A 25,560-nucleotide genomic window follows, 5' to 3' on the forward strand; every position below is an offset into this window, starting at 1 on the left:
AGTCCCAGGGGGAAGATGGGTTATTAGAATCTTTTCTGAAAGGTTGATGAAAGATGATTAGATTCAGTTGTCAGTGATGCAAATCTTTTTGTGTTTCTGTAATGGAGGTTAGTTTATAGATTTTATTTGCTATTTGAAACGAGCAATACTACCTGCTCTAAAAACATTAATAGTTTTCTTCAATATATGTACATATATACTATACACACACACACACACACACACATATATATATATAAATAAAAGAAGAGGAGAAAGTTTGTAATGAATAGCTGTGATTTGAAAATGATATACTTTTGACCCTGTTTATAAAGGCAGGTTTCTTAACATGAAGATGATACTTTAGGTGTTGGGTTAACAATCTGAAGAAACATGACAGTGTGTTCCTATTTCCCCATGGTTTAGAAGTACAAGAACAACAATAACAAAATATAAGCAAAAGTTACAAAATATACTTGTGACCTCTTGTTTTAGATCTGAAAGTCTTAGAATGCTAGTCTAGGTCCTAGATTTAGAGATTTCAATGTTAGACTTTTGATCTAGACTCAGAAGCATGGGAGATAACCCTATCTTTGCTTTATTAGATTTTCCCCTTCAGTGTTTAAAAAAAAAAAGAGCAGAAGAAGCCAGAGCACCTTAGAGTCTCACTTTGCACTAAGTGCCACAGTGAGGTAATGAGCATAAGACCCCTTCTTAAAAGGGATTCAGATACATAAGTACTAATAGGACCCTCATTGAAAGGCAGTCCGGTGGTAAGGAAGTTGAGGGCAGTGCTGTGGGCAGGTCAGCGTGTAGAAGGCTGTTTGGCCAGGTGGCTCAGCTGGCTGGCCATCTGTGGTGGCGCAGTGCCCAGGTGGCTGATAGCAAGCACCACTACTGGGAAGACTGGGTATCTTAATGTAACTCCTGCCTCCAAACAAGGGACAAAACCTTAACTACAACGAATACATTGAATTCATTGCATTTGACCTGTTATATTAATGATTTATGATGTTGTGTCCTACACAAAAATAAAGATTACTACATTCTATTGGGCCTACTTGATATACCTCCAACAATGGTCCTTATCTAAACCAATTTGCATTTCTATGCCCTCAGTGAGCCAAGGATACCCACTAAAAGCTTGATTTCAGTGTGTTTTCAATATTGTTTATTTCCCTCTCAGTCGTCTTCCTTTGGATGTGTATACATTGAGTCAGACGTTTCCGGAAATTGCCACTCAACAGGATGTAGAGAAAGGGGTTGATCCCACTGCTGGCATAGCTGAGGCAGATAGAGAGGTAATAGCTCACGTAGAACGTCAGCGTTGGCTGTGCCATCTGCAGGTTGACCAGCTGGATCACGTGATAGGGTGTGGCACTCAGGACAAACACCCCCACCAGCACCAGGACCATTCTTGTCAACTTCAGAACCCTTTTCCTGGGTACACTAGGGTTATAGCTGCAAAGGATGCATCAGGAAAGAAGTGAATGTATAGACCAGGGTATGAGGAAATGAGAAGAAAATGAGAAGAAATTTCAGTAAGGTTTCTAATGGTTTTTCAGTGGCATGTGGATCTTTAAAAAAAAAACTCACTAAGCATATATGAATTCACCATTTAATACTAAATACTTAAGATTTATATTTGGACAGAGCCATAACTAGCATGGGTAAAAAGGTATTTTCTCCCAGGATACTTACATTTTCGTGTGGAGGCATGTTCTGTCACCTAGAAAGTGTGCTTTCCCCCATTGTTACAACAATGCCTCACCTAAGGGTCTTTTCATGTTACAACTGGCAAAACTACTTCCAGGCCATGTGCTACCTCTTGACTGGTCCTTTCCTTGAAACTTTCTTTTCCTCTAAACTCCTTCAGAGGAAAAGATGAACAATTCCCTTCCTTTCAGTAACTATAGTCTCAGTCATATTGTCAGTGTCATTAGTGCCTATCATTCCTCCTCCCACAAATGATTTTACTCCATGAAAAAATATTCCTAGTGAGAGATTTGCAATTATATACTCAACTGAACATTTCCCCAAGTGAATCTTACTGATCACTACTCTTGGAAACAATGGTCTATGACTTGGAGATGATAGTTTCCTGATGGCTACTGTTTTAGCCACTACACTAAAATGCCATGTAGGAATACACAGATATTTATACCTTACCATGCTGCTATATGCACATAAATATGGCAGCATGATATCCTATAATATATAATGCACATAAATATACTCTTATATATACACACATAATATAAGACTTTTAGAACACATACACATACACACATGTATGTCTTAGAGAGTTTCCCCGAAAACAGTGAGAAATTAAGTAACTTGTCCAAGGTCACACAGCCAGTAGATCAAAAACAGGACTGGAAACTAGGTCTTCCTAGTTTCCCTGCCAGCTCTCTAATCATTACTCCCTTCCTCTCTCCCTCTCCCTCTTCCCATCCTTTTCCCTCTTTTTACCCCACTTCCCCTTTGCATATACAGACATGCAATATATGTACTCATATCCATATTATATACATACATATGCACACTCATATTTAAAATAATATTTATGTAGCACATATATTGGGATATATATATATATATATATATATATGAAGTTTCATTAACCAAACTGATAATAAAATAGACTCTTACCATCCTGCTTTCTTGTTTTGTTGAAACATCTCCCAGGTGTAACATAAAATTAAAATATAGCACACCAAAATCAGAGGCAAAGGGAAAAAAAATGTTGTTATAGTCAAATAAAGTGTGTACCTGTAAAGTAAAAAAAAAAATAAAGAGAATTGATACAACTGTGACATCAGACTGAGAATTTACTCAATAGTTTATAGCCCATCATAATCTTTCTTCAGATTTGGGCAAAAGTATAAATGTCTAAGAGGCTTCATGTATGTTCCTACATCAACAGATCCAGGAAGACAGGGGTTCTTAAACTTTTGTGTGTCTTGGACCTCTTTGGCAATCTGGTGATCCTTTTTCAGAATGTTTTTGAATGAATAAAATAAAACACATAAGATTGCAAAAGAAACCAAAATTTTGTTAAAATAAAGATATAATTTTTCCCCATTCAAGTTTATGTACACCCCTATAATCTACCCATGGATCTAGTAAAAAAAACTCCTCATAATGCAGTATTTGTTCTGCACCTCTTTGTGATGAAAGAGGACAAAGTAAAGATATATAGAGAGTGAAAAGGAGCTAATTACTTAGAGTGATTTCTGCTGTCAGTTCAGTTAAGATTACTTCATATTTCTTCATGTGAGGAGGGACATGTGAACTGTGAATATGATTTTATTTTCTTCATATGTATGAACACACGAGGTGGCTAAATGGATCAGTGGATGGAACATTGGACCTGGAGTCAGGAAGACCTGAGTTCAAACTCAGACACTAGGTGTATGAGCTTGAGCAAGTCACTTAATCTCTGTTTGTTTTAATCCACCAGAGAAGGAAATAGCAAACCTCTCCAGTATCTTTGCCAAAAAAACCTGATGGACATTATGGTCAAAAGGGCTATGAAGAGTCAGACACCAGTAAACAATAATATCAATATACTATCCCTTCTGGCAGCTCTATTCCCTGATTGCCTCCTTTTCTATCTCTAGTACTCAGCATAGTGCCTTGAAGGCATTTAATGTTTGTTGCTCTATTGGTCATAGGATGAAAATGGCTGTACCATTTTGAAGGACAAACCTGTAAAATGACAAGTTGTTTCATCTTTCCTTCTCTCTCTGCTCAGGGTATTTCCCAATTATTTTTCTCCTGGGGTCAAGTTGTGATATGAAGTCCTAATGCCAGAGTGAAAAAAGCAGACAGGAACAAGCAGCAGACCAGTACAAAATGCCTCCATTTCCATGCTCATTTCTTCCTTTTATTAAGTTTATGCTCTACATTTGTTAAACTTATCTTGTTCCTGCTGTCTTTAAGGAATTTTTTGAAATTATCCTTTGAAAATTATAACATTGGGTATAAATTGGATTAAGGGAAAAATAAATGATGGGTAGAGGTTCTTTCCATATAACATATCTACACAGATTTGTTTATATGGAGTCATTGCTTTCATTGTAGAATTTAGGACTCAGCCACACTTAGTCTTTGTCTATCTAATGTTGAAATAAGTGATTAAGTTGATCAATTCAGTTAAAATTAGTTTGATAAGTAGAAAACAATCAGCAAGTGTGCTGTTTTATAGTCTTTAGATAAATGAAAAAACTCTACTTGGTTATCTTGATTAGTACTCTTCAAATAACTGAATAGAGCAAAGATTTAGAACTTTTAAGAGTTGTTAAAGGTCATCTATTCCCACTCTCATTTATAGACGGTAGTGGGGAGAGGGCAGATGTCAGCTAATTACAGAGAACCGATGGTCACTTGGGCAGCAAGGTAGCAAAGTGAATAAAGTGCTAGAACTGAAGTCAGAAAGACTCATCTTCATGAATTCAAATTTGGCCTCAGACACTTATTGGTTATATGATCCTGAGCAAGTCACTTAACCCTGTTTCCCTCAGTTCCTCATCTGTAAAATGAGCTGGAGAAGGAATTGGTCAACCAGTTCAGTAGTTTTGCTAAGAAAACCCCAAATGGGCTCATGAAGATTCATACACAATTCAAATGACTGGGTAACAATAATAAAAATATTCACACATCTCAGAGACAGAATTTGAACCCAGGTCTTGAGTCAGTTACCTAGATATAGACTAACATTCAAAATTGCCCTTTAGTGCTTTCCTGTTCTTGATTATTGCATGCCAGGCTAGCTAATATAGTGTGTTGTTTTAAATCAAACAGTTTAATATATTCTAAATCAATTTTGATACCATCTTAAATTCAGGTTCTTTTATAAAGGTTATCAAATGTTCAGGCTCTTCTGACTCCAAAATGAAAGTGTCCAATTGATCGTGGAAAGCTAGGAGATGAGAGGAGAGGAGTGTGCTGAGTACTTGGAGAGGATGCTCTCCAATGCTGCTCATTCACAGACAAGTGGAATGGAGTACTTGACAACTTAATTCAACTTTATTTTCTCCAAGTTTTAACAACTTACCAAAGCACATCATCAGGGGATGCTAAATCAAAAGCACAACTTTCAAAACCATCTTTGAATTTGATGACTTTTGAGTAGATCCAGACAGGCAACATCAGAGCAAATGAAGCTACCCAAAGGCACAAGTTGATTCGAATGGTCTTCGACCTTGTTCTCAAACTGGTAAGCCTAAATGGCTGGACGAGAGCCAAGTACCTGTAAAACCAGTTGAGAAGGGTTTGTGAACAATCAATAAAAGCTCTGAGCTCTAAGGATGAAAGGTTCATGACAAGAGTAAATTATTAGTATTATTATTCTCCCTGAAGTGCAATTCTATCATGATGAAGGAAAGTAATACTTTTTGAAAGCTGGGTTACACCTTTAGAGAAAACATCTTTTCAGCCTGGATGCCTGAATAAACCACTCACACAAATAACTGCCACTACAAATAAGAGTGATAATGATAAAAAAAAATCTTTAGACTGAACTTTACCTTTACAATGTTGCCCTTTATAGATATTCTCTGAAAATTAGATTCTGATCGGGGATTTCCTTCCGGAGGAAATGTCCTTATTATGATTTCAAGAGGATTCACTTCTAAGTACAATCGCATTGATGGAGAGAGAGTTATGGTGGGTTTTTTTTTTTTGAGAAGGGTGAGAAGGGTATTGGAAAGTTCCATAGAAACATAAAGGAAGAATAAAGTTATGTTTAAATCCATCATTTCCTTTATTTATAGAAACACAATGTCAAATAGAGGGAGAGAGAAACAAACCTATAGAAAGCTAGTCATATAATATAATTAATCCAGTTAAAACATATACATATGTATACATATACATACATATACATATATGTGACTATATATATATATACAATTGGAAGTAGAAAACAAATGTATATAAATATATTTATATAAATATACATATATACAATATATATAAATATATATAAGAATCATCAGAATTTCTCCTCTCTGATGACAAAAGAACCACCAAGTTTGTATTCTAATACTTCAGTAGCATATGTGTTTTATAAATAAATGGCAATATTCTTAAAAATATTTGTTTCTAGGGCGGCTAGGTTGCTCAGTGGATAGAGCAGCGGCCCTGGAGTCAGGAGGACCTGAGTTCAAATTCGGCCTCAGACACTTAATAATTACCTAGCTGTGTGATCTTGGGCAAGTCACTTAACCCCATTGCCTTAGACCCCCCCCCCCCCAAAAAAAACCCAAAGGAATATTTGTTTCTGACCAGATACTTTGGAATAGATTGTAAAAATACGTCAAAGGGAGGAGGAAAAACCCAAAATAATAGAAAAGATAATATGAAATTTTAAAAAGTTAACTGAGAAGCAGAAAACAATGACATATATATATATATACTTTATAAAATATTTTAAGAATATTTTGCAAATATAGAGAATATCTTTTTTGAAGATAATATGCAAAAGAAACAAAAAGTCTTTTACAGATGATTTCTCTCATTGGATCATATCTTTTAGAGTAATAAAACTGAATGAGAAAAGAATACAAAATTTCACTGTTGATTTTTTAAAGAAATCATTTGATTTGGTGATATAAAACCTTGTCCCCAGATATCTTCTTCAACAAGGTGTTACCTTTACCACTATTAAGTGAGACATGAAACAGGGTGACATATGGCTGCCAAAGATAGCTGTTAATCTCCTGAATGGCATACTGTGCAGAGTACAAATAGAATAATGATTTTCTGTAAGTGGGTAGGTACTATAGAAGATTCTTTTAGTGGATGACATTGTTCAGAAACCAAATCTCATAGTATACCATATCATATACTGACTTTACTGATGTCTTGAGCTCTGTCCCCACTATTGCCCTACCTTTGCCAAAAGTTCTCTTTTTCCATGCAAAGTCTTTCAAAGGTTCAGAAAATTTTGGTTTTTATAAATAGAATAGATCATGGAAGCATTGTACAATTTTCCAAGTAGAGTTTAGCTTTCTCTTCTGTTCAGTTATTGGTCCAGCTCATAATTCACATGGGATATTTGTTCAAGATATTTGTAGTGGTAGACTAATTCATCTAGCAGTATCTCCTAATTTGGGCAATATACTTTCTTCATCCACTTGATTTTCCTATGTAAATTGCTAGGCTAATCTCTTTTGCATGGCCATGGATTTCATTGAAGAGGATTTGTTTGAGTGTATCTGGCAACGGGAAACAACTGTATGTAGAAGTCGAAGACACCTGTAGCTGATCACAGTTGATGTTTTGATGTATCATTGAGGCAGGGCTTAGAGAAGAAAGGGGAGGAAAAAACAATTGGTGCATAGGGCAATTTGTGCATGGCTGTAGAGTCAGGAAGAATGAGTTCAAACCACTCAGTGTGTGTGGTGGGGGGAGAGGGAGAGAGAGAGAGAGAGACAGAGAGACAGAGACACAGAGACACAGAGACACAGAGAGACAGAGACAGAGAGAGAGACACAGAGAGACACAGAGAGAGAGAGACAGAGAGAGAAAGAGAGAGAGGGAGGCAGAGAGAGAGAGAGAGAGAGAGAGAGAGAGAATGTGTGTGTGTGTGTGTGTTCTGGAAGATAGATATGATTGCCAAAGCAAATATGTAGGCTGGCACAGTTTGGCTTTCTGATAATAACTAAAATAATACTAAAATAATAAAAAAAGATGTGAGATGTGGGATTTTGGGGATTAGTGAATTTCCAAATAGTGATACTAGTATTAGGGATCCAAAATTGTGCAGTTTTACTACTCATAAACTTAATCTTGATCTTAAAAATAAATTGTGTGACTAAAGTGGTGACATCATAGGATCATAGATTTAGAGTTTCTAGATCTCAAGTCTCTGTCTACTTCATACAGTTGTCAAACTGATTTTCCTAGATACACTTGTTTGGTTATCCCCTCTCTCCACTGCCCCCCCCCAGTATAGCCATATCATTGTGCATACTATTCAGCACATACATAACTTTTCTCTTTTCTATACACATTTTCAATGGCTATTCTTCATGCTTGGAATACACTCTTTTCATCTTCACCCTTAAATTCCCTTGTTCATTCACTTCAAAACTCATCTCAGGTGTCAACTTTTAAATGAAGATATTCCCCATCTTTTAACATCTTTCTTCACCCAAATACTTTTGTATTTATTCTATATAAGTAGTATGGGCATGGAGAGTGTTGCCTCTTTTCTTAGGTGATTTCTCTTTCTGAGATGGCTTATTCACTCTAGTAAAAGAGCTGCGGGTAATAATGGATCCAGAGAGTGGGACTCAATGCAATAACTCACTGTCATGTTCTTCTGCCAATTTACATAATGTCCACTGAGGAGAGAGAAAGCAAAATTTATAGAAACTTAGAATGGAAGTCACATGAAAAGGGGGAACCATGTACCTAGGACAACTTAATTCTGAACTGCTCTCCTTTATAGGAAACAAGCTGTACCACATGTCACATACCATATTCTGGGTCTCTCTCCATCCTTCAGGTACAGAGTCACTTCTTCAATGACTAGTACTCTTACAGCAGTTTTAAGCTCTTTTAGTGAAAGCAGAAACCTTAAGCGTTCTTCAGAGCTATTCAGATCTCCTCCCTTGGCTGTACCCTGAAGGAACATTAGTTCTCTAGGAAAAACAATTTCACCAAATCTGTAATCCACAGCTATTTATGTCTGCTCTCTAAGCTTGGAAGAGGTTTTCCTCTCTCAGACTGTAATTGGGGGTAATGAGTAAAGTAGACAAATATCTTAGGGGATTTTCTACCTTTCAACCTATAAGTAACAGTAGAGGGCAATTCAAACTGGACTTTCCTTGCTCCAGTTAGCTCTTTAAACAACAGAAGATTTTCCTGTTCTCTGTTTAGCTTTTAAGAACAACAGTCAGATCAGTTCCCAGCAGGTTTAAAGACTATCTTCCTCTCAATAGGACTTAGTTCTAAGCAGTGGCTTTTCTCTCCTTTTCTGCTTAGCTTCTGTCTCTTAGTTCTGTTTCTATATTGCTCTTGGTGCTTTGCATCTATCTTTGTTAACTTATTCTAGTTGCTACCCAGTTCATGCTTCAAAACAGGATTAGCTGGTAAAATATGGCTCCTTTCTACCTTAGAATGAAAACCAAAATTCACATTTCTATAATACACAGCATGGGCAAACAATCTAGAATTGTCCCATAATTACCAAAAAGTTATGATCATATGAGATTCCCAGTATAAACCTCAAAGTCTGAACAACAGTATATGCAAATGACTGCTGGGGAAAAAGACATTTTGGCTATCTTTCCTTCAGTAAGTAGTTTTTGCTCTGAGGGACTGTTTTTGTCACTGTATCTCACACGATTTTCCCTTCCACTTCCAATAAATAAAAAATGTACAAATAAGAAACTACTTCAGACATTATTTATACATGTATGTATATATAAACACATATATTTATTTGCATTTATATATGTTGTATCTCTTTTTTAGAATATAAATTTTATATAGGAATTTTGCATCACCAGCCCCTAGTAGTATAATGCCTAACACAAAGTAGGTGTCTAATAAATGCTTCTTGGTTGGCTGACTTTACAGGGTATTTAGTACAGCTTCCTCATTTTAAAAATGAAGAAAAAGGCATCCAAAGAAGTGAAATTATTTGCCCAAGATCAAATGTGCTATAAGTGATGTAAGTGGGATTTGAACTCAGGAATCTATAATAAGTTTGGTGCTCTCTAATGTATCACACTACTTCTTTAGAATAGGCCTTTGACTAAAGGAAGTTGGTAGTGTTATTGTATATTCTTATTCTGCTAGACAAATATGTATGACTTAGTATACAAAAAGAACATTGTCAGATTTTGATGTAGCTCACCAATCTTTTGGAAATGCCATAGTTCCAAAGGGAATCAGATGCAGGTCCTATGCTCAACCAGTCTGGGTTCTGAGATCTGTTCATGGCAATCAACTGATTTGGGAGCCTAGTTCCAAAGAATGTTTGCTCCTAGACTATGGCTTCAGATGTTCAAGATAACTTATTCACAAAGGCTGCCTTTGCTGAAAAGCCTGGCTACACATTTTATTTTCCTTCCAAATGTCCTGGAGGCAAATAAGATGAAAGTTGGGAATGTTAAAATTTAGAGAGCTATAATACAGTGCAGTGGCTTCTGCTTATTATTGAAATATTCCACAATGGCTGCAATTGGCTTGTCTCTAATCATGGAAAGAAAAATTATAGAAATACTTGAAACACTTGAGTTTTATGATCCATTAAACTGACAGCCATCAAAGTGTTTTAAATATATAATTGAAAAGGTTTGCTGATCACATTACTGAAGCTATAAAAATCAGCCATCAAGAGCTTAGTAGTTTACATAGAAACTTCTATTTCTCTTTTGAGAATATAGGAGAGAATAGATATTTCTTTGTATTTTTTTTTTAAAATTTGGCAGCATAGGGATTCTTTGGTTTGTGAATTTGCTTATAAAGATATTTTGATAGCTATATTTCAATATAATTGGTTTCCTTTGTAATCTTACATATTTTTATTTTAGGCATTTAAAAACATAATTCTGAGAAGGGGTCCATAGACTTTGCCAGACCATCAAAGGAGTCCATGATACAAAAGAGGTTAATAATCCCCAGGATAGGGAATAAAATGATAGACATAGATTCAGGAAGTTATGGGTTTAAACACAACCTCAAAAAATTACTTGATGTGAAATCATGAGCAAGTAATTTATTCACCCTCAGTCTTGTTTTTTTTAATCTGTAAAATGAGGGGGTTAGACTCAATGTACTCTAAAATCCTATTAACTTCAAATCTATGATCCTTTGGTCATAGATTTGGGATACATCACAATATACTCTCAAAGAAAGAATATTAATCTCTTTTATTTCTTATATGCATGTGCATTATGAACACTATAAGGTGTTTTCTTTCATATTGAATATGGGTGATAGGGAGGTTCACTGAAAACCAAGGCATATGGGGGGATCAAGAAGAAGACTGGGAACCCGATGGTATTATGGACTAAATAACTTCTTGCTCCAGTTTGTAACAAGAACAAGAGAAAAAATCCATATTAAGAACTAGACTCAGAAGGGCTGTTCTAGGTAGCAAAATAAAAATGGAAATACTTCTCTGAAATAGGTGGTAAAATGTGCAAAGATCTTGTATTGTTTTATCCAGAACATATTAAACATCACTTTCTATATGCTTCTGTTTTGGAAGCTCTCTGTGAACATCAAGTGAATGATTTCATAAAATAAATGTCCTAATCTGTATCTGGTACTCCTTGGATGTAAGAGAGAAAGAAGGATAATTGAATTCCTTCTTGTGTAAGAAAGGAACTCACAATTTTAATTGGATAAAGAGGAGCAATGGAAGAAATCAGGGGAACTCTCACTGATCCACTTAGGACACAGCACACTCCTAGAATTGCATGAGAATGCACCTGCAGGAGCCTTTGGAGGTAAATACATGGAGCTCAATCCCTCCTGAGCACTTGAAGTGATGTATGTGGCTTAATGATGAAGGATTTGCCCTTGAGGTTGCTGAAACACTCCCAAGAGGTCCTTTGGTTCACATTGGAGCCATGAAAGGGAAGGAAAAGAACTCTGTTGAAAAGAATTGGCCACTGAGTAGCAAAAGCTGCCACTCAGTATATTTTGAAGGAAAGGACAATTTCTACTTTACTTTTGCCTCTCCCCTGAACTTGAGGATCAACAGCTCTCTATGCTTCTCTCTCAGTAAGAGGGAGGGAGGGAGGCTCCCTGGTAGTTATTCTACATACTCAAATACATGTGCACTTGATTGGGTCTGATTTCAAATTTCAAAGTCATAGTTAACTCTTCGGTTTTGTTGCTGTTGTTGTTCATCAACAGGTGATCAAATAATGATGTTGTGATGAAAATTTCCTGACTTAGTTATCTGGTAAACTAGAAAGTTCTGGAATCATCTGAGAGATTCAGGAGGTCCCCTTTAAACTTTAAAATTTTTATTTCTAACCCAAGAATTATCCATATATTCTGACTTGTCAGAAGACATAGACCTTGATGGTGATGTTCAGACAATGCTGAGTCAAAGTGAAGACCAAATGCTTGTTTAAAAGTCTTACAAAATGTTCCATGTGTTATTTTAGGAAAGTATAATAAGAGTTATGGATTATTGTTTGTTGCTTTAAGTCTTTGTCAAAATAAGCTTATGCATCTTTTGTTCTTTAAGCATTTCCTTTGTGTAATTGAAATATATAGCTGTCTTATATCAGACCTATCATGTATATTGGACAATTCTGATAATTTCTTCTGGGGAAATATTAGGCATGAGTCAAATGTAGACTTAAAGAGGTTTTTCCATGGGCTCCAAGGTAAGGGCATAAAGAGCCAGAGAATATGAGAGAAAGATCTTGATTCCTGCCTATAGAAGACAAATTCTTAGATTGAACCCCAGAGCAAAAATTCTATAGTAGGAAAGAGAAGAGATTACTTGAGCCCAGCAGGTATTGTTAAAGAATTTTTTAGGAAGGAGACAAATTGTCATTCCTAAAATAGATTAACACTTTCCTTCCACCTGTGTCTGGTAAGAACAAGGTGTTCTTAAATAATGATGACATCAATGGATGTAGTTAGAACTTAAGTGTCTATGAAGCACATTGAATCAATTGCATTATATTATTTGTAGAGGCAGCTAAGTGGCATAGCAGAGTACTAGGCCTAGAGTCACAAAAACTCATCTTTGTGAGTTCAAATCTGGTCTGAGATACAAGCTGTGTGACCCTAGGAAAGTCACTTTATCCTGTTTGTCTCAGTTCTTCATCTGTAAAATGAACTGGAGAAGGAAAGGGCCAACCACTACAGTACCCTAAACAGAGCAATATTATTTGATCCTTATAACCACCTTTTGAAGTCAGTTCTACAGATAACATCACCTCTATTTTTCAGATGATTTTTCAGATATAGTGTATGAGATAGGATGGATTCAAACCCAGGTCTTGTTGGCTTCAAGAACACCATTCAGTTGAGAAATTGGTGATACTAAGTTCCCATTACCTGGAACTATTTTGCTAGTAGTGGTGATGGATTCCTTAAGGGCATTAGCTATCCTCAACACTGTGGAAATACTGGCTTATTTGAGACTTCCTGAATATCAACTATAAGAGCCCTGCTCCACATTACTTATATTTTTATGTAATCATAAGGATTTGGGTGATCCCATTAGTGTAAATCCCTGTATGTCACCCTGGATTTATCGAGCCCTCTACATTCTCTCATCCTGTCCACTTTGTGACCAAAATACACAATTTTCAGGTCTGGGTTACAGACTGTGATCATGGGACAAGATATAGTTAGCTGGTCTGCATCAAATTTGTACCCATGACTTTGGCTCTGTACTAGATGTAGTCATGAGAGTACTAATTACTATGTAAGCTATTAAAAGATGTAAGAGAAAGATGCAAGTTTTACATTTTGAGATTTTTTTTAGAAATGAGGTAAGAAATTAAATATTTGATATTAAAGTATAACCATGTTATTCATCTCCATTTAAATTCCCATTATGTGTAGAACCAAAATAAAATCATCTGCTTGGTTTTTAAAGCCCTTCATTACTGGGTTCCTTCCTTTATTTATAATCTTTTTTCCTCATATTACTTGTTTGTACTTTTGGCTCAGTAACCCTTGTCGCTTGGCTATTTCTCAGACATTACACTCCATCTACCAAGTCCATGAATTTTTCCTGGTCTTTACTCATGACAGCAATGCTTTCATTCTTCATCTGTCTTCTGACTTCCCTGATTTCCTTCAGATCCCATACAAAATCTTCCACAAGAAGTCATTCCACATCCGTCTTAATTCTGATGCCTTCCCTTTGTTGATTAGCTACAGTTTATATACAAGATAATATCTTGTTTGTGTGGAGTTTTTGCAGTTGCCCCCTTCTTCTCTCCTTATTATAGTGTGAGCTCCTTGACAGCCAGGATTATTTTTTTAAACTTTTCTTTGTATCCCCAGCTCTTTTGCACAGTGTTTGGCATTCAATAAAAAGCTTGTTTATTTGACTTAATATTAGCATAGATGACTTATGCTGACCTTGCTGATCCTGGGTAACACATTTGCACAACTGCTCCCCTCTTCCCCACCTCAAGGACATATTCAGGCAAGATACTCATAATTCAGTCCAATTCAATTATCATAAAATACATGAAGCATCACTGAAGTCCAGAACCTGAACAAAACCTCTTACTTTGATCCAGTGGATTCACTGATATCCTGACATTTTGTTTATTATTGTAGCTATTGTGCCTTCCTCTTGATGGGAACAACAATGAAGAATTTGAATACAAGATATTTTTCAGTGGTTTCTGACTTGTCCTTTGTGGTTCTGTGCACCAGGTTTAATGCCCTGAAAGTATGTTACTGTTGGCTACTGTAGAATAAATTTCTAATAATGTAAAGTGGCATCATTTTTATTTCCCTAATGAAATTATTAGGTCTATAGAGCTGTATAACCCCAGATAAAAATGGATCCTTATTGATGTATATTGACTTAGAAACCCACAAATTAATATCCTCTACACTGAGTATTTTTATTTATTTTGTTAAATGTTTTCCAATTACATTTTAATCTGGTTCTAGCCCCACTCTGGAGTTTTGTCTGCTGTTTTGATACTTCTGGTCTATAGAACCAAAGATAATCTCCATGGGAGACTCAAGGGTCCTATAATTATACTCACAAACAGCTGTATTTGAAACTCAAATCTGCTTAAATATTCAGATCCAGAATCAGTTGGCATAATCATTGACTCAGCTTCACTGTCAAGGGTTTTTCAGATTCTCTGTCTTGCTTTCTGACCTATGACTTCCTTCTGCAATTATACTTAAGAAGTAGGACTATGTGAGTCAATGAGAATTCAGGAAAGGTTCAGTTATTTTTCTAGACATTGCTTCATAAACTCTAGGAATCCCAAAAAGGGGGATGCACTTGGAGGGAGAAGGCACAGAATTGCCAGGAGAAAATACAAAGGAAAAAATGAAAATCCAGGAAATGAATATAAAACAAAATATATCAATAAAATGATTTTTAAAAACAAAATTAAAAATTTAATATGAAATTAAATTATGTAATTACGAAACCTGAAAAAAACTTTAAGTGGGAAAGTTTCTACCCTCAATTACTTGATATTATAGTGAAGAGCAAAAAAAACCCAACCCAGCCCTATTGTTGAGAAACTGACACCAATTTTACCTATATTTGAAACATCTCTGCTGAATGTTCTACTTGTAAAGCCAGATCAAAGTTTTCTTTATTTTTCTATCCATTAATGAGGTATTTCAAAACACATTTGCCTACCTGTCCAAACTCATTACAGTCATGATAGCACTGCATGCAAACTGGTTGCAGGTGTCCAGTGAGGTTATGATGGTGCAGAGAGGACTCCCAAATACCCACTCTCCTCCTCTGGCCCATTGATGAATAAGAAAAGGCATTCCAATGATATGGACTAAATCAGCTACAGCCAGGTTGCAGATATATATGTCTGGTATAGTTTTTTTCCTAGACCTAAAACAAATAGAGAAAGATGGATGACTAATCAAAAATGCTATCTCTTCCCAAACCTGGGAAAAACTGTCACTGTCCTAGAGACCATTAAAATGGCATGCTTATTTTTAAACAGATAAAAGAAAAATGGATTTATATCATTTTATTCAAAAATCTTAAAATTGGTTTATCATGCCACTGTCATTTTCCCCCAACTCTTCTCCCTGCACTTCAGTCTGAACCTGTGATGTTTTTGAGTATAGAAAAACCCCTTCTCTGATACATACCCACCCACCCATATATGTATATACATTTACACATATACATACACACACAACTCTTCTGTGATACAGTAGTTAGAATAATGAACTTGTAGTCATGAATGTTTCATTTTTAAATTCTATCTCTGATGTTATTATATAACTCTGGGCAAATCACTGGACTTTACAATTCTCTAAAATGAGGAGGTTAGATTAGATGGCTCCTATGGCCCTTTCAGCTCCCCATTTGTGATCTTGTGAAAATTAGAGCTGGAAATGAGTCTCCAATTCTGGAATAAAGAATAACTAGAAGGGACCTTAAAGGTCATCTATTCAAAAAACCCTCATTTTATGGAATCGAAAATCAAAGCCTAGAACAGCTTTTCTAAGCTTAGTGAGATAGTCAATTATAGAATCCAAACTTGAACCTGGGTAGGTCCTCAAAAGCTAGAACTCTAAAACATTGAGAGTAACTTTCCTGTGGTCAAACACTCAGAATATGTCAGAGGCAGAACTTGATCCTCAGTCTTCATAACTATTGAGCTGAACCTCTATCTCCCTTACTATCTAAACATAAGGTTAGAATTAATGTTCTTGTTGAAGTAGTTCAGTCATTTTAGGTTCTGTCCAACTCTTTGGGACCTCATTAGGCTTTGCTTGGCAAAGATTCTTGAGTATCTGCCATTTTCGTCTCCAGCTCATTTTACAGATGAGGAAAATGAGGCAGATAGAGGTTAAATGACTTGCTTAGGGTCACACAGTTTAGTAACTGAGACCAGATTTGAACTCAGGGAGAGGAGTTTTCCTTGCTCCAGGTTAGCCACTCCATTCACTGAGCCACCTAACTGTCTCTAAGCTTAGAATAATAGGTCCAGCTAATCAATGCTAGTTAATTTTATGCTCCCTCAGATCAGGGATTATATATTTCCCTATCTCAGGGTAATAACTCCTATTAATCCCTTAGTAATAGTCCCCATTAATACTGGGTACTTATGACTGTGTAGCAACAATGAATTATTTGCATTTACATTTGCCAGTGGAATGGCATATTTATGTATTATCTTCCACTGTTGAGTCCCTATTCCAGACTCTTATGTTGAGTCCCACTTCTGGATTCCCTCAATCTTCCCCAGGCAATGTTGGAGGGGCAGGAGACAAGGGAGACAAGTGCTCCATTTATTTACCAAAACACCAGGGCTTAAATACTTTTCCAGTCTCTAATCCACTACCATTCCCATGCCACTTAGAAAGATAAGACTCTGGAGTTTGAAGGTACCAGATGAAGATAATTTACAATGCTCCCCATACACAAGGGTTCCTAACATTCTACCCTTTACCTCAGTGTGGAACTAAGATCATTCCTTAAAAAGGAATTAAAATTATTATTGGCAACCTTTTCCACAACAAAATAATCTAAGCCAATAACAATTCTTTGACCAGAAACATGGAATACAGGAAGGGAGTAAAGGTTTGTCATAATTGTGTTGTGGGCAGCCAACCTTACTTTTTCAGTTTAGGTATAAATGAGTTCTCAGGATGCATATAAACACATGAAAGTTGGGGAAAGACACAGGTGAGTGTGACACAAAGTAGAGTAAGATACGGTAAATAGAGATCCAGGGAAAGTAACTTAGGAAATTCTAGGAGAAAAAGTTCTCGTTACCTAGGGAGTCAAAAGTTGCATGGGGGCAGTTGGATGGCGGGGGTATCATTTCAGTTAATCAGACAAAAAGCAATTTATTAAAAGTTTACCATATGCAGGCACTGTACTTAATTCTGTGGATACAAAAAAAAGTTTTAAAAAATGTACCAGATCTCAAAGGATCTCATTTTCTAATGCAGGAGACAAAACACAATAATGAAATACCTGTATGATCTCATAGGGAAGATGATCCCACCAGGGGATTGGGAAAAGGAGAGCTAGGGAAAACCCTTCTGCAAAGAATGGGAGCTAAATCTTGAAGGAAACCAGGGAAGCTAAGAGGAGAAAGAACATTACAAATAGGAGAGAAAGTGCAAAGTCACAGACTTGGGCAATGCTGTATTATGTTTAAAGAACAACCCATTATTCTGAGATGATTGTTTAAGGAATGGAAGATCATTATATCATTACAGATATTATCTGTAAAGTATTTAGGGTTTTTTTTTTTTCCCTAGGTTTTTGCAAGGCAAATGGGGTTAAGTGGCGTGCCCAAGGCCACACAGCTAGGCCATTATTAAGTGTCTGAGACTGGATTTGAACCCAGGTACTCCTGACTCCAGGGCTGGTGCTTTATCCACTGTGCCACCTAGCCGTCCCATCTGTAAAGTATTTCGCATATTGCCCCACACATTGTAGGCATTTATTTTCTTTTTCTTCCTCCTCCTTTCACTTCTTTCTTCCTTCCTTTCTTCTTGAGGTTTTGGCCAAGGGTGGACATAGGGGAGGAGGGCTGAGAAATTAAATGACTTTCCCAGGGACACAAGACTAGTTAAATGGCAGCTACAGACCAGAAACAGAACCTGAACCTAGCTTTCCCTAACTCTGATAGAGTTTGGCATTTCAAACACTACTTTAGGCTCTCTACCTCTTCTTATACTAATAGAATTTAAGGAATAGTTATAGCTCCTAAATAATTAGGGGATGAAATAGTTTCTATCTGAGAACCAAATAATGTCCCAAATAAAGTTAGAGTCTTGTTTCTGTTACAAAGTAGAATGACTGATGAAGAAAAGGAGGTTGGAGAAATATTTGAGTTCTAACCCAATGCCTCCTGATTTAGTTTTCTAGGACTTCCATCTCTTTTAACAGTGGGAGGAAAGCGATAGATAGAGATGAGGCAGAGGCAGGTGAGGAGCAGGATATAAAGATGTTAAAATTCAGAAACAGTACCATAGATTTTGCTACCTATTATATTTTATCTGGTTCTTATTCAAAACTCTCCTAGTCCTTGGTAGATAGGAGTTAGCAATTTGCATTTAGCTGCCACAGCCTTCAGGAGACAACTTTATCATCCTTTTATTATTGTGTATAAATGTAAGATTTTAGTTGAGACCGTGGTAAGCTAGCATTATGTTCTATATAAGGAATAATGTAATCACAATTAATTAGAATGTAAAATTTTAGTGATCATGTTTTAATTATTACCAATGAGATCATTGTGTCTTTACAATGAGAAGGCTGCTGGTCCTGGAGTCAATGGAGCTGGATTTAATTCTCACTCTGATAGCTTTCTCACCTTGGGAAAATCGCTAAACCTCTCTGGGCTTCAGTTTCTTCATCCGTAAAGTGAGAGCATTGGTCTAGATAACCCTAGTGTCCCTTTCAGTTCTCAATCTAGGATCCTGTAAATTAGCTACCTGTTTTTTACTGATAATTAATTACAGCAGTTCTGGGTGCTATAGTGGATAGAGGTGCTGGACTTAGAATCAGTAAGACCTGATTTCAAATCCTTCCTAAAATGCTTACTATCTGTGAAATATTGGACCAGTCACTTAAATTCAGTGTGTCATAGTTTTCTAATCTGTAAAATGAAGGGGTTGGACTTGATGGCTTTCAAGATCCATTTCAGACCTACATCTATAAATTTATTACATGTGGCAAGAGTTTTAAAAATAATCTTATTTTCATTTAAAAGAAGAAAAAAATCTAAATGTTGTAGTGAATATAGCAGAAACCCTGAATTCTTACCCTAAGAACAAAAAGAAAAAAGGTGTTTTCTTAAGGATGTAACAGTTTACTTATACTTGTTCTACATTTTAAAATTTTTATTTATTTTTTATTTTACAGCAGCTACGTGGCTCAGTGCATAAAGAACTGACTTTGGAGTCAAGAGGATAGGAGTTCAAATCCTACCTCAGACACTTGCCACTTACTAGCTGTGTGACCTTGAGCAAGTCACTTAACCCTTATTGTTTTGAATCCAAAGCTATCACCAGGCATCCTAATCCATATCTGATCACCAGTCCCAGATAACTCTGGAGATGAAAGTGAGGCTTGGTGACTTAACACAGCAGCATCCCCCCCCACCACTCGAATCACATGCTTGTCATGGCTTCACCTCCCTTCACCTTCGAAAATGAAGGATAAACATTATTTTGCCAGTTTAGAGATACTTAGGCAATAAATGCAAGAAAATAAATTCATTAACTAGTTTATTATTGCAAATGACACTATGCAAAACAAAAGCAATGGGAAAACAAATCTTCTAATCTGCCATGTCTGTGTGAAATATTCTTATAATTTGGGTTTTATTTCCCATAGTTACTACATCTTTTGCATTTTATATGCCTGCTCATTGCTGTGGGTGAAAGACTTTTATAGTTGTCCATGTGTGTGTATGTGTGTGTGTGTTTGTGTGTGTATGTGTGTGGGGGTGTGTGTGTATGTGTGTGATAAAGTTCAATCATGTTTGAAGGGCTACTTGTCCCTGTCTGCTTACTCAATAGGACACAGCACCTAAATCTATATTTTGATTTATTTTTCCTCGTCTAATCCTTTCTCATATTTCTTGCTGTTAAGTTTCAGTAGATAGCTTTCTTGCACATTCCAAGGGTTTAAGAGACCAATGAAGAGAAGTGGTTTTGTTTTCTCAAGTAGGAATTACAGTCTAAATGTGCTCCAAAGTTAACTTCCTATTTCTCACTTTCTACTAGGAGTCAGGTATGATGAGGCTTTTAAATGTTATTACAGGCTTTTTTTTTTTTTAGTTTTTGCAAGGTAATGGGGTTAAGTGGCTTGCCTAAGTCCACACAGCTAGACAATTATTATGTGTCTGAGGTTGGATTTGAACTCAAGTACTCCTGTCTCCAAGGCCGGTGCTCTATCCACTGCGCCACCTAGCCGCCCCATTACAGACTCTTGACAAACTCTTTCCCAACATAGTAACTTTGTTTGATTCCTCAAAATTGATTTTTGTTACTTAAATGATGATTTCATTATTATATTTTGAACACCCCCTGAAGTGAGATTTGAGTTCAGATCTTTCTGGTTCCTCCTCTCTCTGTGCCTCAGTTTCTTCATTCAAGTCCAGGGTTCTATCTGCTATTTCTTGATAGGTTGTATGGCATATTGGATGGAGTACTGGTTTTGGAGTCAGAAGATTTAGATTTAAATTTCTACCTTGGTCACTCACTAGCTGATTGACTTGGTCAAGTCACTCAAAATCTCATAGCTTCTCATTTTTCTCATCTGCAAAATAACATAGTTGAACTCAGTGACCTCTGTGGACCTTCTACCTCTAATCTACAATCTATAATCTTTTTATGATTTCAGTTCAATTTTCCATGCATATTGTTAGCCTCCTTTTGATGTATGAACAGGAAAATGTTCATAGCTTATCAATTTTCCATCTGACTATAGGATTTATTGTTTTTCATCTCTCTAATATAATTTTATGTATGTAAAATGTGAAATATCTTTCCTTATTTAAACAGATTTAACATTTTAAATTTTAAAGATAAAAAAATGCCTAAGAAGAAAGGCTAATAAGAATGCCTTAAAATATAATAAAGCTTATTGTAAAAATAGTCTTAGTAATAAAAAATGAGTTTTCAAGTGCTACTTGACAGACTGAAGCATTCATTTTAAAAGCCACATTAATATTACTTTGGCTAAAAAATGACTCTTTTTTTTGTTTGTTTTTACAAATCAATGGGGTTAAGTGACACTAAGTATTAAATGTCTATGGTCAAATTTGAACTCAGGTCCTCCTGACTTCAGAGTCAGTTCTATTCACTGTGCCACCTAGCTGCCCCTAAGATTGATTTTTAATAGAGAATCACTTTCTATGTTCACAGTCTTCTTCCAAACATATTTCTAGATCCAGTTTTAAGGGTAAGAAGAATAGGGAACTACCTAATCCTAGTGGGATTGTGTCAGAAAAGTCCCCTTGGTCAAAATTATCACACCATCAGTCTACCCTGATGGGGAAATTCTAAAATTCTCCTATTAGAGCTGTAGGCATTTCTTAAACTTTGCAGTATTTAAACTATACCTATTAAAACTATAAATACTCTGAGAAGACACAGGTCATGTCTGAACTGACTGAGATACAGGATACTGTGTGTTATTAGAGGAGAAGTGGTACCTACTTACCCATTGCATGACCTTGGAAAATAAATTTGCCTCAGTTTCTTCTATAAAACTAAAGAGATTAGACTCAATAGTTTCTAAGATTTCTTCTAGCTCTAAATGCAGGACTATGGCTATGTAAAAGAATACCAAAGACAGACTCTGACTTCATCTTGACTATAGTTGACCCTATTTATTTTTACTATGCCCCAAAATAAAAATCAGGAAGACTTGAGGCACTTACTAACTGTATCATTTAAGCTCTTTTGCCAGTCATTTAACCTCTGTTTGCCTTAATTTACTGATGAAGGAAAAGGCAAACCACACCAGTATCTTTGCCAACAAAACTCCATGGACAGTGTAGTCCACAGTCCATAAGCTGAACAAGTCTAAATGATTGACAAGTGCCTCCAAATATGTCCTCTGCTCAGTTCAGGTTGCTCATCTAATAGACCCTATGCATCAAGTTTATTCTTACCTTCATGTATTTGCTTATACTGTTTGTCAATCTTTAATGCACTAAATTGCTCTCCTCTCTCCTTTTCACTTAGATATCCTTCAAGGCCCATCTCAAATCTTACCTCTTCATAAATTCTACCTTGTACCTTATCTCTTTCCTGATTTTCCATTATAATACTCCCTACCATTCATTTTGTACTTGCTTCTGTTGTATTGTCCTATAATTATTTCATGTGTGTGTAAATCTTGACGTTCTGATAGGATTGTAAACTTGAAACGATACTAAAATTCTTTTTTCTCACATAGTTGTCACTTAATAATTATTAAACTAATTATGTAACTATTTTCAGAAATGAATTCTTTACTTGGTATTCTGACAATAGAAAGGTGGATTTTTATTTAGCATTTAATGTGCTATGTATGATCAAATCCTTGATAAGGAAATTTGTCAGGTCTTTCAACCATTGATGATTAATTTGTACATAAAAATTTTAATGGCACAGATTCTCTTTACAGAGATAAGAAATACACTATGGCAGTCAGAGCAGAACTGAGGACCTCCAGTTCTAATTTTAATCTAAATCAGTTGAAAAGTAGAGTTTAATTTTTGAAATGTCACTTTATAGCCACCATTTCAGAATGTATCTACACTGAATGTGGAGTACCAGCATTTATTGGACATTTCATGCATTCATTTTCAGATGTTATTAAAATTTTATTCTGAAGTCTAGCGAAGACATTTTTGAAATAACAGCAACATTAATGCTGCAGAGCTAGTAGCAGTCTGAATTTCTAAGGTATTTTGAGTGATGAGAGTGACTGCTTAGCGAAGTTATGAACTCTTAGGCTATTTCCATGTAATGGATTGACTCAGTCATGTCAGGGTCAATTGGTGTGGGGAGGATTATAGTGAAAGTCTATTAATGACTACTACATAATTAGCTGTGCAGTCATCCAAATCAGGGGTTAAAATGAACAGATCATCATTGAAATAGAACTGGGAAGGGGCAACTGGATTGCACAGTGGATAGAACATCAGCTCTGGAGTTGGGAGGACCTGAGTTCAAATCTGACCTCAAATACTCAATAATTGCCTAGTTGTGTGACCTTGGGCAAATCACTTAACCCCATTGCCTTAAATAAATAAAAAAAATTTTAAAAGAGAGATAGATCTAGGATCTAAACACTAAACATGGGAAAGAATTCAAAGGGAATAGGAAGATGCTTAAAGATCATATGGGAGAGTTTTAAAAAATCATTCAGAGGTTCATAGATTTAGAGTTAAAAGGGACAATCAAGGTCAGTAGTTTAATAGATGAGGAAACACAGGCTCAGAGAAATTAAGCATTTTCCCCAGGATCACAAATGTAGTCAGTATCAGGTTTTCCTGATTCTCAAAGACTTGAACTCTGTTCCCCAAACCACAATGCCTTTCTCTTCTCCTGTTTTGATTGAAAGTCCAGTGAAACTGAGGATGGGATGAAATGGGATAAGATAGATAGAAGAGGATGGGATGGGATATGTTTAGATAGGACAGGAATTTTAGAGTTTGGCAGGAACTTAGAAATCACCCAGTACATCTCCCCTAATTTACACATGAAAGAAATAAAATTATAGCTAGCAGTCTGAAGTCAGGAAGCCATGAGTTCAAATGTATTTCAGACACTTAACTAGCTGTGTGACCCTGGGTAAACCTGTTTACTTCAGTGTCTTGATGAGTAAAATGAGCTGAAGAAGGAAATGGCAAACTGATCCAGGTTCTTTTTTTAAAAAAATTATTTTATTTATTTAAGACAATGGGGTTAAGTGGCTTGCCCAAGGTCACACAGCTAGGCAATTATTAATTGTTTGAGGTCACATTTGAACTCAGGTCCTCTAAGTGCTCTATTCACTACGCCACCTAGTTGCCCCCTGATCCAGTATCTTTGACAAGAAAACTCCAAATGGGATCACAAAGAATTGGTTATGACTGAACAAGTCAAGAACAATAATAAAAAAGAAACAAAAACTCACAGAGTTCAAGTTGTTGGTTTATAATTACATGGCTAGAAAGTGACAGAACTAGGTTCTTGACAAGAGGTGATAATTAATCACAAAGAGCATAAGTGAATTTTCAGTTTATAACTATACTGGAGTGGGGAGTTTTTCTGCAAACTTTTCTGCTAACTAAAAAAAATCACAAAGTTTTAGATATTTGACTAGATTTTTAGTTGAGCGGAATTAAGAGAGCCAAATGTAGTTTAGGGACAGAGGGTTTTGGGAATCTGATGAGAAGTTTGTTTAATAATTTCAGGAGGTTCTCAGTTTGGCTTACATGGAGATAGTTTCTATTAAAAAAGAGAGCAAATTTGTATCCTATGGAGATCAGAAAACTTCTCTCTATTTTCAAGGTATAAAACTGATTGATCAACTTAGTTTTCTGATTTGCAATTCAGATGAGAATTTTCTATAGGGAATAATTCTCTGGTGACATCTTCAAACCTGTTAGTTAACTAGCTCATGTACTTCTGGGATATCATTGTGATATTTCTTGAAACCTCTCTTTATTATCTTAGTAGGTTGAATTTAGGGCTGGAAAATTTATTACTCTGCAGTCAATCTTTCAGTAATGAATCTCTTCAAATTTACTTATGCTACTCTGAAGTTTCCTGACATACTATCTGTCATCTGGCCCATACTCAGACTTCTTGTCTTGGTAGTATTTGCCAGAGTTTGCACCTGGCTACCATAACCTTTCTAGAGCCCTAGCTTCACATCCTTGCTGTGAGACCCAAGATTCAGACTTAATAGTAAGTAGTATAATGTGTCAGTTTAAGAATTTTTATTAAAGATGCTTCAACTTTAATTCCTTCAAAAATTCACCAGTGTATCAGTAGACATTTATTTTGTCCTCCAAGATACATATGAGAATCAACTAGTGTCTTGGTTGCTGTAATTACATGAAAAATTGACCAAGTAGTTTAGGAAATAATTTAAAGACTTAAACATGCAAAGTACAATATTGTGGGTAAAAAAAGTTTTACTCTGAAATCACAGTTTAACACTATTGAGAAAGAATATAAATATGAGTCTTTAAATTCATTCTCATACCTTATTATAGTGAACACAATGAGAATATTGCCTACTAGGCCTGTGGAACAGAGAATTCCAATCAAAGAAGGAAGGATGATGGTTTCTGCTGTACTGATGCTCTGGTAAACGAACTCTCTACTCTGGGATAGGTTCAAAGGGTTGGAGGTGGTGTTCCAAAAGGAGGGCCCAAACGAATCCAT

General features: G+C 36.0%; 1 protein-coding gene across 1 annotated transcript; it reads right to left on the bottom strand.

The window, feature by feature from the left end:
• Nucleotides 1-1,115: 1,115 nt before the first annotated feature.
• Nucleotides 1,116-25,560, bottom strand: MCHR2 (melanin concentrating hormone receptor 2). Its single transcript, XM_074190220.1, has 5 exons — nt 25,379-25,560; nt 15,329-15,538; nt 5,039-5,233; nt 2,632-2,751; nt 1,116-1,440 (listed from the first exon to the last, which is right to left on the bottom strand). The coding sequence occupies exons 1-5, from the start codon at nt 25,558-25,560 to the stop codon at nt 1,116-1,118; spliced, it is 1,032 nt and encodes a 343-aa protein (XP_074046321.1).

This window comes from Macrotis lagotis, chromosome 5 (genome assembly GCF_037893015.1).
Source record: "Macrotis lagotis isolate mMagLag1 chromosome 5, bilby.v1.9.chrom.fasta, whole genome shotgun sequence".
Classification (NCBI taxonomy): Eukaryota; Metazoa; Chordata; class Mammalia; order Peramelemorphia; family Peramelidae; genus Macrotis; species Macrotis lagotis.

Bases quoted from the DNA above. Each gene is read 5' to 3' on its own strand.
- MCHR2 (XM_074190220.1), bottom strand. From the start codon at position 25,560: ATGGATTCGTTTGGGCCCTCCTTTTGGAACACCACCTCCAACCCTTTG. The intron at 15,539-25,378 runs GTATGAGAATGA...TATTTGTTTTAG, and splicing joins ATTGTGTTCACTATAATAAG to GTCTAGGAAAAAAACTATAC. The intron at 5,234-15,328 runs GTAGGCAAATGT...CTGGTTTTACAG, and splicing joins ACTGTAATGAGTTTGGACAG to GTACTTGGCTCTCGTCCAGC.